Here is a 13,259-nt window from a genome sequence, read left to right on the forward strand (position 1 = left end):
GGCGGAGCAGCTGCTCCACTTGCAGAGCATCCCGCTGGTCCCCAGCCCCACCTGTAGGAACTGCTTAGGGATGGAGAAACAGGACTTGTCCCTATGAGCTGTGGTTATCCTGAGCATAAACACCCGCCCTGCTATTTCTACAGGTATTTGGCATAGAAAAAGAATGTGGTAACTCTGGTGGGATCTCCAGGGAGGAATAAAGATGTTGGCTTTGGAGCTGGGGAGGCAGAGGGATCGAGCTGCTGTCCTTGGGTTATTCCTCACCGCTGCTCATATAGTGGCTGTCCAGAGTAAGTGAACGAGTCCATCGGGACAAACTGAGATCCTTCGACAGGGATCCTTCTCCTGGGGTTCACAAGGCTTGGATCCTTCTCTTTTCCTCATTGCCTTTGCACTTCAAGATGTTATAAATCTTTGTGGTCAGAATCCATCTTCCTTTGTCTTTTTCTCCTTTCTTTGTAAAACGGCCATGAAATTATTCCATCTGAAAAGGGTGCGATGATTTATACTAACTGGGGAGAGGAAATGGTTAATCTGGACTTTGTGACCAGCTTTAGAAACTGCTCGTTGAGGGGTGAGGAGCGAACAGGAGCTCCCCTGTCCCTGCCAGCCTTGGCCATCCCATCACAGGCTGCGCTTCCCTTTGTTTCTAGCTTTAAGGAGTTCTAAGGCCAGGGAAGTGTCCTCACCTGGACCTTCAGAGTAAATCAGGCCCGATCTCCCACTGCTCTTCCTCCCATAGCCTTTCTGATGGAGTTTCTGTCGGTAGGTGCCTGCAATGCTCCGCCGCGTCTCCCATCCGCAGAACTCAAAGAGGAATACCGTGGCATTACCTCGTTTCCCTTTAAATCCATGGTGGAATACATCTGTCGTCCAGGTTACTTAAGAAATCTGAATGCCCGAAGCACCCTTGTTTGTGGAGTGAACGATATGTGGCACGGATCAAGGGAGTTCTGTACACGTGAGTATATTTTGGGTTGACTTTTGATTTAGATTTTTCTTTGCTGATGCTGTCGGCTCATTTTGTTGGAGCAGTCCCCAAAGTGTCCTCATGGGATGGTGGGGGATGAGTGACCCGATGTGAAGCACCAGTTGTGTTCTGCAAAGTGCTGGCAATGATGGCAAAAGCTGGGATCTGCTTTGATGCTGGCTGTGCTTGATTGCTGGCTCAGAAGATGCTCTGCTCAGGCACTTGGTTCAAAAAAAAAAGGGATTTCAGACTTGCAGTAGGAGAGTGCTTTAGCTGTGAAGAAAGGCTGTCACTGCAAAATGCCACTCGGACCACAAAGGCTGGCTGCGGGTCGTGATGCAAGTCTTAGCAGCATCGTGTATCGTGGAATAACTTAGGATTGGAGGGGAAATCCAGAGGTCTCTGCTCTGTGCCCTTGCTCAGTGTTGGAGGAGTCTTCTGCTTTCGTGCTGCATTTTCCTGGGTCTTCAAGAAACTGAAATAAGAACTAACTGCAGTCCTGTTGTCCCCCAGCAAAGCTGTGCAGCTACCCTGGCGAGCCGGCCAACGGCAGACTCCTCCTGACAGGGAAGTTCACTTTTGGTTCAGCAGTGAACTTCACCTGCAACATGGGGTAAGCTCGGAGCACTTGGGCATGGGTCCTCTTCTTCCCAGCGGCCTTTCTCAAGTCTTTTTGCTCTAGATTAAAGCCTGTGTGTGCTGTCCGAAGCCTTACTGGCGCACGTAATTGCGGACTGTGACTGAAATCTCCCTCAAGCTTTCCTCTGAGAGCTTTAAGACTGACTGAGTTTTCTTAATCTCACGCTTTGAGGCAGTTCTTTCAAACTCAGCTTCACTCTCCTGGCCCTTTCTAAACCATTCCCAATGTTCTGGTATATTTTGAAGAAAAAATATGAATACTCAGCTCAGAGCTGTAGTGATAGCTACAGCTGGCTGATGAAGTCAACTTCTTTTCTTAGATACCACAAAAAAGGTTTTTTTCATTTTTAAAAATGCTTTTGTCAAAAGCCAGGTTATCATTGATAAAATGACACTGATGGCAAATTTCTGATCAGTTGTCATCATGATAAGGAAGCCAAAACCATCCTGGTGGTGATGTTATAGGTAACGCTTGACAAACTCAGTCTTGATGTAATTCCCTCTCCCCTATTTCACACAGGTACAGACTGATTGGAAATTCCCAGATCCACTGTGTGCTTAAAGACGAGATTGTTACATGGGACAGAGATATTCCCATCTGCGAGCGTAAGTGGAGCTCCCTAACTGATCTACTGCTTAAATGTTACAGGGGATGGATAAAGCAGCAGTCACATTCCCCTGCTGAGGATTTCAGCAGTTTGATGCATGGTGGAATCTGGAAAGATATTTTTCTTTCTGTTTTACTTCCTGCATCATTCCTGCAGAAATATGGAGTCACTGTCTGGGAGTAAGGCAGCTGCATGTAAGACTGGTGTATCCCAAACCCACTCGGTGTCTGGGTCAGAGCTCTGCTGCCTGTGAGCTGCTGTGCAGCTCCCTGGAGACCTGCCCTTAGTTTCTGACCCTTCTGGTACCTCGTGTTTTTTCATACCAGACTTGTGGCTCAAAACTAATTCCAAACTTTCTCTCTCTTCCCTTCCCTCTACTGTTTCCCCCTCCCTTCCCCAGCAATACCGTGTTTACCCCCTCCAGAAATAGCTAACGGCAAGCACAGCGGAGCTGGCAAAGAGCTCTTTGAATACGGAGCGTCCGTCACTTACCAGTGCCACAGTGTCAGAAGGGGAGAGAGACCTTTCTCGCTGGTGGGGGACGCTTCTATCTTCTGTACAACCACAGATAACTTAAATGGTGTCTGGAACAAGCCAGCCCCAGAGTGCAAAGGTGAGCTGCTCCCATGCACGAGGCAAGGTGCTTGCAGGCTCACCAGGGCACTGCAGCAGCACCAGCCGTAGCTGCTTCTCCACTGCCTACTGCCCCGTCTGCTAGAGGTGGTTCTTTTTTTCCTTGGAGCCATCTGTCTCCTTTATGTTGCTGGAATCATCTCTTGCAGATGAGACCCTCTGAGTTTGGTAGCGGTAGCAGGAACCAGGGGGTCCCATCAGAGGGACCATGACTGCTCGCTGTCACCAAGTCAGCAGGGACAGGGGAAGGGGACTGCATTAGTGTCAGCAGACCAGACAATGCATCTTACCTGCCGGCTTGTGTAAAACATGATGCCTGCAAAAAATTCAGAAGGCTGCTGTGATACCTGCTGCTTTCCCTATGTTCTTTTTACGCTTTGCCATAATAAAAAGTGTGAAATAAAAAAATGCTGTAAAATGGCGTGAGATATACAAAAATATCTCATCAGCCCGCTACCTTGTCATGTCATTTTCAGCCTTTTGGGTGAACACATCTTACGCTCCAAGAATGCTTTTAATACCTTCATCTCCTTCTTTGAGCCTAACTGCTGATTTCCTAAGCGATGGTGTTTCCCTGATGCAGTGATTAACTGTGAGCATCCCAGCGTGCAGAACGGGAGGCTTCTGAGCGGGTACCGGCCCGAGTACACCTTCAGAGACACCGTCGTGTTCGACTGTAACTTCCGCTACACCATTAACGGCAGCGATGCATCCATGTGCAAAGAGAATGGCCTCTGGGACCCTCCGCTGCCGCGCTGCCAGCTCAGTAAGTGTGGCGGGCCTGATCCGGCAGCTTTGCTTCGTTGAAATTCCCACACATCTAAGAAAGCAGTAGGTCATGAAAGTGATGGCTCCAAGGTTTAACTTTTTGGATTTTTAATTTTTTTTTTTTTTTTTTTTGCTGATCTCACTGCAGCGCTAAGGTGACTTTAGGAATTTGTGACTTGGGGCCATGGAGACTAAAGGCTTGTCCCGTTCAAGCCGGTGAGCATTTCTCAGTAGAATTCAAAAGGAGTAAATTAACCTTTCTGTATTTAATATTTTTAAAGTTTATTGGTAAAGCCCTAGATAATATAAACTTTATTAGAAATTACATCTCATTACAACAGTGGAAATTACCATGCAGCCCGAAATGATTCGTATGTTTTCATTTGTCTCCCTTGCATTCACTTTTCGGCGTTACTGAGCTCAGACGATTAAGTGCATCTCAGAACGAACAGTGTGAGCCCACAATTTTTACCCAGATCCAATCTCTTCCATTAAAAACCACTATAGGCCTCGCTGATGTATCACTGGCAAGGTCCCTAAATTGGTATTTTGTTTCTAGGCAGCTGTGAGGACCCTCCAGATGTGTATAATGCTGTTAAAGCAAAACTTGCCGGCAATCTCTTTCCTGCGGGGTCTGTGGTTACCTACGAGTGCAGGGAGGGCTACAAGTTCAGCCTGGGAGAAAACACGCGGCACGTTAAGTGTCTGCCGGATTTTACGTGGACTGAAATTCCACCTGCTTGTGAAAGTAAGTGTACGTTCCTTTGGCTTGCTGACCCTTGCAATTTGGCAAAATTATTCCTGAATGAAGAAACTATACGTGGTCTGCTGTTGTGCAGATCGCAGGGTCACGGAGAGAAGGGGGATGCTCTGGGTGCCCAGCGTGGCGCGTCTCTGGTCCTTGCTGTGACTCTTGAACTCCCGTGATTTATTCCCCAGCCAGAGAGTTTCCTCTCTGCTTTCTAATCCCTTGAACCTGTGGGAAAAGTCATTGCAGTGCGGAGGGCCCCCTGCTCCATCCCAGGGGAGGCTGCAGTTGCAGAGTGCCTTGCAAATGCCCCATCTCTCAGGAGCGCCCAGGGGCTGTGCTGGGGCAGATTTAGTGTTGTGATGTACCTTTGATTTACAAAGCATTCATCCTTCTGTTTACCATGGTTCTGTTGTCATCCAGCTGGCTTTGCTGTGGATTCACACTTGCTGATGTTTGGCATTTCCCAGGAATCCGTTGCCCAAATCCAGACATCAGGAATGGAAGGCCCTTACACGTATGGGAAGATAAAGACAATTATGTGTATGGAGACAGACTGGAAATTATATGTAACAGTGGCTATGCTTTCAAAGGTCATAGTAAAAGTGTCGTGCTTCAGTGTACGAGTGATGGTCAGTGGGATCCAGCAGTACCAGAGTGCATTCCAGGTAGGTGAGAAGCGGTGAAGCATCTTGACTTGGTGACAGCGCAGGTTTGGGTCACTCTGTACAGCGTAGCTGTCTGCTGACATTTGCAGAAAAATCTACATGTGGCCTTAGATGATGGTAGTAGTAGCCAAGGAGAATTTTGCTCCGCAGCCGTATATCCCCAGATCTAGTCCTGATGTGTTAACTTGGAAGAAATAGGCAGCGAGAGCGCCAAATTGCTATATTGCTGAAGGATGGCTGTGGGAGAAGTACAGGGCTTTGGCAAGGGGGCTGCGCTGGTGTCTGGGGAGGTGGGATACAAAGGATTGGGTTGTGGGAGGGTTTAGAGGCTTTAGCAGGTTCCTAAAAAGCCTGGGAGACATTTACCCAGCTGGAAGGGGATGTGGTTTGTGCTGTGGATGGCAGCGGGGCTGGTTTGCTGACATGAGGCTTGGAAGCAGCGGATGTTCTCGATGCATTTCCCCTCCCAAAAGAAAATGCAACAGCATAAATAACTGATACTGCTGAAATGAGTAACCTCAGCACCACAGCAGTGTCAGCAAGCTGCTGGAGGTGGCCTGAGCCCAAAAGCTCAGGAAAACCTTGCCCAGGAGGAAAGAGCCTTCTCTACCTCACAGGGCAGCCACCAGCATCAGGGCAGGGACCATTCCTTGTCCTGGCCCTAACGCAGCCTGTGAGGTGCTCGGCAGCCTCCCGAGCACAGGGAAAGCAGGGGCTGCAGTCCCTGGGGTGATAACGGTGCGGGGTGCTGAGCCCTGAGGGGACGCTCGGTCAGGCATGGAGCCAGCTCTGCAGCATGTGCCTTTCCCAACAGCCTCAGGAAACCTGATTTGTAGAAGCAGACACTCTAGACTTACAAAGTAAGGATTGAGACCTGCAGCTGGGTGACAGTCACCTTTTTTTTTTTTTTCCAGGATTCAGATGTTCTTGATAACTGTCTTCTCCATAGAAAGCATCTTCACTGGAGTTCTTTCTGATAATACCTGATATCCTTTATTTTCTGTTGTTTCTAGAACCTCGTTGTCCAAAGCCAGATACTGCTCATGCGAGAGAGGTTTACAAAAGCAAAAATGACTACACCACTGGGACCCAGCTGAGGCTGGCATGTGATTCGGGCTATGTCCTTCGGGGCCAGGACCTGACCGAGTGCCAGGCTGATGAGAGCTGGGCTCCCCCGTTACCGTTCTGTGATAAAGGTGTGTGTGACTCAGCGCTGAGAGGGAATCTCGGGCATCAGCATTCAGAAACAGCATCAGTAGGTGACCTGCCTTCAGGGAAACGGGGCGATCATCACCGGCTGGTGGGCTCAAAGCATTCAGGTGTCCTCTCTGGAAATGTGCCCCAGGTGGGAGCAGAGCGAGAAGTGGGAGCCTTGAGCTGGTGTAAGAGGCAAGAAGCCAGGCAGCAAATTGGTGTGAAGTTGTCACACTACAAACATGACGTTAACCCTTGTTCTGGTTTGCCAGAAGCAATTTCGATTCTCACCTGAATATGATAACTATGTGTTTCTTTTTGTATTAATTCCCTTTCTTCTGCAGTCTGTGACCCGCCTCCAAAAGTCACCAACGGGCAGCACTCAGGCTTGAGAAAGGAGCAGTTTCCCTACGGCACGGAGGTGACGTACAGCTGCGCGGAGGGTCTGTCCCTCATCGGGGACGCCTCCATCTACTGCACCTCCGACGACGGGGTGACCCTGGCGTGGAGCGGACCTGCCCCGGAGTGCAGGGGTGAGGCATTTCTCCCGTACGGGCTCAGACTGGAGGAGGACCTGGGTGCAATATTAGCGCTCGACGCGAGATGAAAAGCGAGCGGGGCTGCTGGGAGATCCCGCTGCTTTGGCTCGACAGCTCCGGACCGGGGCTGATCCCTGTGGAAACAGGAGAGCGCGGCTCTGCTGGGCTGATGGCCACCGGCCGGTCAGCGGAGCGGCTCTGCCCCGCCTGCCCTGGCTGCCGTTGTCCCTGGGAAGGGCAGCAGGCAAAGGCAGCGCTCCCAGCTCCGCTCTCTTCCCGCAGTGGTCCGGTGCCCCAAGCCCGCAGTCGAGAGGGGAAGGATGACGCCGCAGAGGTTCACGTTTCCCTACGGGGCGGCCGTGCGGTTCTCCTGTGACGAAGGCTTCATGCTGCACGGTGATGCTGAGAGCCGGTGCCTGGCCGACGGCGCCTGGCACCCCCCCCTGCCCACCTGCCAGCCAGGTGCGTGCCAGCCCCGGGCTGATGCCCTGCAGCTGGTCTGCACAGGCCAGGGGTGCTGCTCCTTTGAATCACCAGCAACGGGTGGGATTTGCAGGGCATTTTCTCCTCCGTCTCCTCCCCTTATGTTATTGTTTGGCATGCATTTTTCCTTTCAGTTCGATGTTACCAACCCTCAGGACAGGATAACCTAGTGATGTATACTCGAAAACAATGGTACGAGGTGAATGAAACGCTGTCCTTCTACTGCAGAGTTGATGGCCGCCTTGTAAGGAATTCAGAAATCACCTGCTCAGCTAATGGCACTTGGACGCCAAAGCCCACATGTGTAAGTACCACGCAGGTTCTGTCTGTATCTTGTCCCGTCTCTAGCCTGGAATAGCGCTGGTCCGACTTCAGGAACGTGGATGCTTCGTTATGGTAGGGCTGGGCTGGCTGGGGGGCTGCAGGAGGAGGGGGATGCTCCACACATAGGTCCCTGCAGCAGTCTCATGCCCTCTCTCTTTGTTTTCTTAAAGAAAAAGCGTGATACATGTGAGAAGATTCTTCGAAATAGGGAGGCTTTCGAGTGTGGAGTTCCTCTGACAGAACTGAAAACTCTGCTGGAAGTGCAGAAACTGCACCTGGAGATCCAGAAACTTGAGAAGGAGCTAAAAACCCCAGTATATGGCTGACTGTTGTCACTGGTCTCATACGAACAGTCTTCTTTGCATGTTGAATAATCGTGCTGACTGAGGGTCTCTTTATGACTTTGCTGTTTGTGCTAATACTTAAGTAGCCAGAACAAATCTACCAATCAGTCAAGGACCAGTTGGTCGTATTGGGGAGTCAGAAAGTGACTTCTGGCTCATTCTGTTAGAGCTCGGTGGGGTAGGTTTGGACATCACTTTATACATTTTAAAGCTTTACATTTAGGTATGTTTGTTATACTGATGAGTGCGCAATTAGAAAGGAAGTGAGTGAGAAGTAAATTTTTGTCAGGGCTGAGCAGGCACTGTACATGAACCTGCTGAGAGCCACCAGCCTGTGTTTGCCCCACAGCTGCTGCACCCCTTCAGCTGCAAGCCAGTATAGCCCACTGCCCTGCTCATATCCATTGCATTCATTACTGTGAACAAGCACTTAACTGCCTAACTAGCTGTGACCTTTAGAGCACGCACAATGAAGAAAATGCCAAAGCCTGTCTTCTAGCAAATGGAAAATGCCAGGTTTCCATCCGAGCAGGACAGGTGTGCCTGAGGCTACGGTGGTGCCACCTGTGCATCTCTGGGTGTGCACCAAGAGTGGTTGTTGGAAAGAAAAGTGCAAAGAAAGGAATGGCCTTTTTTTTTTTTTTCCCTTTTCCTGCAACATCTAGTAAAAGGGGAAGTGCTCTGTTGTCTGATCACAAGATGTGTGCTCAGTACTCCTTCACCACCAGATTATAATAAAGCTGCAATTGTAAAGACAGCTGTGTCTGGCTTTTAGTAACCCTAGCCTATCTATTTTAAAGGAAAGAGGCGCTTCAATAACCATTGCTCCATTAGGCAGGGAGGGCTGCTATTCCCTGAGTGCAGTGCAGGGGTGTAGGGGGGGTTGCACAGCTGCCTGTCCCCCCCCACCCTGCCTGCCCCTGGGGTGAAGAGGCAAAGTAAATGGGCAGCACTGCCCAGCGCACCGACCAGCAGCTCCCTGGGCCTCAGAAATGAGGCCAGGGTGCTGCAGAGTGGTTCTAGCTGTAAAATAGCTTTGTTCCCACTGTCCCCACTGGGGAAGAAGCAGAGCAGAGCAGCGTGCCCTTCCGTGGCGCATCCTTACTGGAGAGCTCAGGGAGGGCAGCCCTCGCCTTGGGCAGGTCAGGAGGGCTGGGGGTTACAGCGGTGGCGTGGCTCGTCTGGCCTGTCCCCAACTTCCCATAGCTGCTTCCCCTTCCCTGGCAGGCTTTCGGCTGGGGGTAGCTGTCCTTCCCACGGCGCTGACCCGGCAGCTCCCAGCACCATGCCAGCGTTTCTGCACCGGCCAGGGCAGCTCCTGGCAGTGCTGGTGCTTGTGCTGCAGCCGTCTGGGAGTCTCGGTGAGTGCCGTTCCCCTGCTTGCTTTCCTTGCTTCTGTGGCTCAGCTTTGCTTATGGGTCATGTATGTAATAACCAGGTTAGTAAAATCCAGCGGCAGACCTTCCTCTGGCTGGGGTCACTGCTACCCTTTTTGTGCCTGATGTCCTGGTAAGGATGCTGCTAGCTGCCCATTTCTCCTCTCTAGCTGCACTTCTCGCAAAGAGCCACCCAGAATTCCCAGTGCTTTCCAAAATTCTTAAATTGGAGTAGGGATACCCCTGGGACCCGTGTTAAGTACAGCTGGCTCAGAGGCTCGAGCTCATCCCCGGGACAGCCCGGGGCCAGGTCCGGCGTCTGCAGAATTTCTCCTGGTCTGGATGGAGTTCAGAACCTGGGCGCAGGGAGCGCAGCACCCTTTGCCTCCATCATCCATGCGGTAGCTGAGATGTTCCCAGGGTCAGAGGATGACCTTACTGTAAGATGGGGAGAGTCAATTAGACAGGTAATAGGTTTTATGATTTAATTACGGGGGCTATAGTTAGCAGTTTGAGTGGTATCAGGACCAAGGTCATTGCTTGAGCCCTGAGGCAGCCTACAGACATGCTGAAGGCAGCTGGTCATACATCCCGCAGGCTGGCTTCAGTAGAGGAGGAGTGGGGGTTTGCTGATTATGTCTCTAGGAAGAGGAATAACTCAGTTTCTGCCTGAACATTGACAGTTCCTTTAAAAACAGGCCTTTTGAGAACCTTCTCCAGCATGCATAGCAACCCCAGCGCGTCCCTGCAAGGCATCTGCTGCCCCCAGCTGCTAGCACTGCCTTTAAACCCTTTTTTTTTTCAGTTCCTTTTAAATTTTTGTATTTATATTTTTCTTTTTATCTTTATTATTTTTATTTTTTTAATTTTATTTTAAATATTTAATTATTTTTTTTAAATTCACGGTGCTTCTCAGTCCAAATCCAAGCATTACCAACAGGGGTGCCAATACCTAAGCTGGAGCCTGGAGAAGATAGATCTGAGTACAGAGATGGTCTTTCCATGGGTGTTGGTATCAAAGGCAGCGTTGTCAGCACTGCCCCGGCACGATGCCGGCGTGGCAGCGCGTGGGGTGGGTGCTGCTGTCCCATGGTGTGAACCAGGTATGTTTTTAACAGAGGCGCACCGTGTCCTGGTGACCTGCCAGCACCCATTGCAAGCACGGGGAATCCCAGCTGCAGCTACTTTTAGTTTAATTTATTATTGCACTTTGTGACCAACCCCAAAATAATTCTCCTGGGAGATAATGTAGCTGAACAAAGAAGCTTTTCTTGGGACACTAGCGATGTGCGTGTGTGGCAGAGGTTATTTAGTTGGGGAATATTGCGAAGCTGACAGTGAGCTGCCAGCACCCTGGTGTGACTCCATCCCTGGGTGTGCAGGTAAGTCATACTGTGACCTGCTGGAGCCACTGCTAGTAGGAAAGGGCAGAAACAGCGTTGGATTGTGTGCAATGGAAGCGCTACATGCTTTGAGTCGCACTGATGACGCCTGCTCAAGCATGCTTATTGCCCCTAATCTCTCTGCCTTCACTGCTGCAGTTGTTAAACTGATTCGTCTTCTCTTACTAGAGGTGCAGTGAGCACTGGCCACTGTAGCTATGCTCGGTAAGAATACCCCTGCAAAGCCCTGTTTTTTGGTGATCCACAGAGGTTCAGTGTCCCGTCCCAGATATCACGCACGGACAGCTGAAACCTGCACAGAATTTCACCTACGGCAGCACAGCCACACTCAAGTGTGATGCAGGCTATGTCCCCGTCGGTGGCACCACGGCTGTGCGATGCCTGAGCAGTGGCAGATGGCATCCACGGGTGCCCGCCTGCACCCTCGGTATGTACAGATCTCTCTTCTCCTCACCTTCTCTCCCAGGTATAATTGGCTGCTGGTATTTTTCTAGAAGCATGGGCAGTGTTTGCAGGAGAGGGGCTGAAGGGTGGGCACCCCAGTGAGCTCTTTGGTGGCAGCATTCCCCTCTGCTCTTTCTTTGCCCCTGGGTGACATGGCCGGGCTGTCCTGGTGGGGCTGTCCCACCTTACTGCATGGTCCACCCATCGAGATGCTAAAGCATATGGGAATAAAGACTTGTTAGATTCACCGCATCCTTTGGTGAATTCATCACCGTTATTTTTTTCCATTTCAGTTTACCCTCGCCACATCCCACAGTGATGCTCAGGGTCGCTGCTCTCCCTTGCTGCTTGCTGGGGTTTCTATCCTTGCCCAGGGGGCAGGCTGGGCTCCCCCAGAGGCTCAGCTTCATCCCCAGTGAGTCTCTGGGGAAGATCTTCCAGCTCTGAGGGTCCGTGTTGTCCCCTGCTCTGGCACCAGGTCACTGTCCCTACCCTCCGGCTGTTGACCACGCGGACCGAAACCCTCAGCGCGAGTTTCCAGTTGGAACAATCGTGACCTACTTCTGCAGATCCGGGTACACTTTGCTCCCCGAAGTATCTCCGATAACGACTTGTCTTAAAAATTTCACATGGTCCGTAATCCCAAAGCTCTGCCAGAGTAAGTCTGCCATTTCCTTGGCTTTGCCAACAAAGCACGAATTTAATGATGTGGAGATAGTGCTGCTTGCCACGAGGACCGTGTTGAGCAGTGCTTTGGCTCTCACTAATAATAATTTTGCTGTTCGAAGGGTAGCGAGGGTGAAAGGAAACAGCTGCAACTCACATTGATGATTTATCTGTTCAAACAATGGTGCAGCAATGCAGCCAGTAACATACCATCGCTTCAGCACAGTTCATAGCTAATCACAGGGCTTGGCTCATTCTGCCTTCCAAAATAAATGGTTGTTATCACATAATTACCATCCCTCAGTGTGCCAGGTCTGGTTAGAGTTGTCTGTCAGCATTAACAGGCAGCCTGGCAAGTTTTCTGGGTCAGCAAGCCACCACGGTGGGAAAACACTCGCTGTGTGACTGTCTCCTGCTCTCCCCTTCTGACCCAAACCGCAGAAGCTCTTTCTGATGTTGGTGTTCCTCAGAGGTGCAGTGTCCCAGCCCGGCAATCCAGCACGGGAGAGAGATCACCCCCAGGAAAGCCGAATACACCTTTGGGCACCAGGCAGAATTTCAGTGCGAGCCTGGCTACGTGCTAAGGGGCAGCCAGAGGGTCCAGTGCTGGTCCGACGGGACGTGGAGACCGCCGGTGCCGTACTGCGACAGCGGTGAGTGTGAACGGCGTGGGCACGGCGGGTGCTGGGACTTGCATCTCTGCAGCGGGTAGGAAGAGCAGGAAGAAAACTGCATAACCTGAGCATCACTTCTCAGAGAAGGTGGTGGGAAGAGAAGGGGTCCAAGTGACAGCATTGAACCGCTTTGATGTTTTCATCTTCTATCGGAACTGAAATTGGTTACATGTGTTGAGTAATGGGACTTGCAGCCCTTTCTCAGAGGACTGTTCAAGGGGGTTATGAGACCCACAATTCCCTGACCCTGTTTATAAGCAGGGTCAGTTCTCATGGAAAAGAGGAGGGGAGAAGGGAAGGGCTGATGGGAGGGGATGGAGGCACATGTGGCAGTACTGGCCGTGCTGTGCCGGCAGGTCGCTGTGGTTAGCTGGGCCAGTCTGGGAACTGGGAACAGTGAGGAGGACTTTTGAGGAGAGCAGCCTTAAGTATAAACGTTGGGAACTGGCTTCTGTTATATCCCTGCACTACCATCCCTCTGACTGAACGAAGAAAATCTTAATTTTTCCTCTCTCTGTTCTGTCATAGTTTGTGGTCCGCCTCCAAAAGTCACCAACGGGCAGCACTCGGGCTTGAGAAAGGAGCAGTTCCCCTACGGCTTAGAAGTCAAGTACAGCTGCGCGGAGGGTCTGTCCCTCATCGGGGACGACTCCATCTACTGCACCTCCGACGACGGGGTGACCCTGGCGTGGAGCGGACCTGCCCCGGAGTGCAGGGGTGAGGCATTTCTCCCGTACGGGCTCAGACTGGAGGAGGACCTGGGTGCAATATTAGCGCT

At 51.1% G+C, this 13,259-nt stretch overlaps 1 protein-coding gene across 1 annotated transcript in view; it reads left to right on the forward strand.

Moving 5' to 3' along the window:
• LOC119158598 overlaps nt 1-13,259 on the forward strand; it is a 75,524-nt gene that overhangs the window by 1,246 nt on the left and 61,019 nt on the right. The window contains 18 exon segments of the mRNA XM_037410742.1: nt 144-290; nt 770-961; nt 1,484-1,583; nt 2,130-2,215; nt 2,618-2,830; nt 3,434-3,616; nt 4,178-4,366; nt 4,837-5,034; nt 6,048-6,230; nt 6,573-6,761; nt 7,050-7,229; nt 7,385-7,554; nt 7,745-7,895; nt 8,953-9,279; nt 10,945-11,124; nt 11,620-11,799; nt 12,278-12,460; nt 13,010-13,198. Of these exon segments, the coding sequence (XP_037266639.1) occupies nt 203-290; nt 770-961; nt 1,484-1,583; nt 2,130-2,215; nt 2,618-2,830; nt 3,434-3,616; nt 4,178-4,366; nt 4,837-5,034; nt 6,048-6,230; nt 6,573-6,761; nt 7,050-7,229; nt 7,385-7,554; nt 7,745-7,895; nt 8,953-9,279; nt 10,945-11,124; nt 11,620-11,799; nt 12,278-12,460; nt 13,010-13,198 (3,181 nt within the window). The 5' untranslated portion in view covers nt 144-202.

This window comes from Falco rusticolus, chromosome 17 (assembly GCF_015220075.1).
Source record: "Falco rusticolus isolate bFalRus1 chromosome 17, bFalRus1.pri, whole genome shotgun sequence".
NCBI lineage: Eukaryota > Metazoa > Chordata > Aves > Falconiformes > Falconidae > Falco > Falco rusticolus.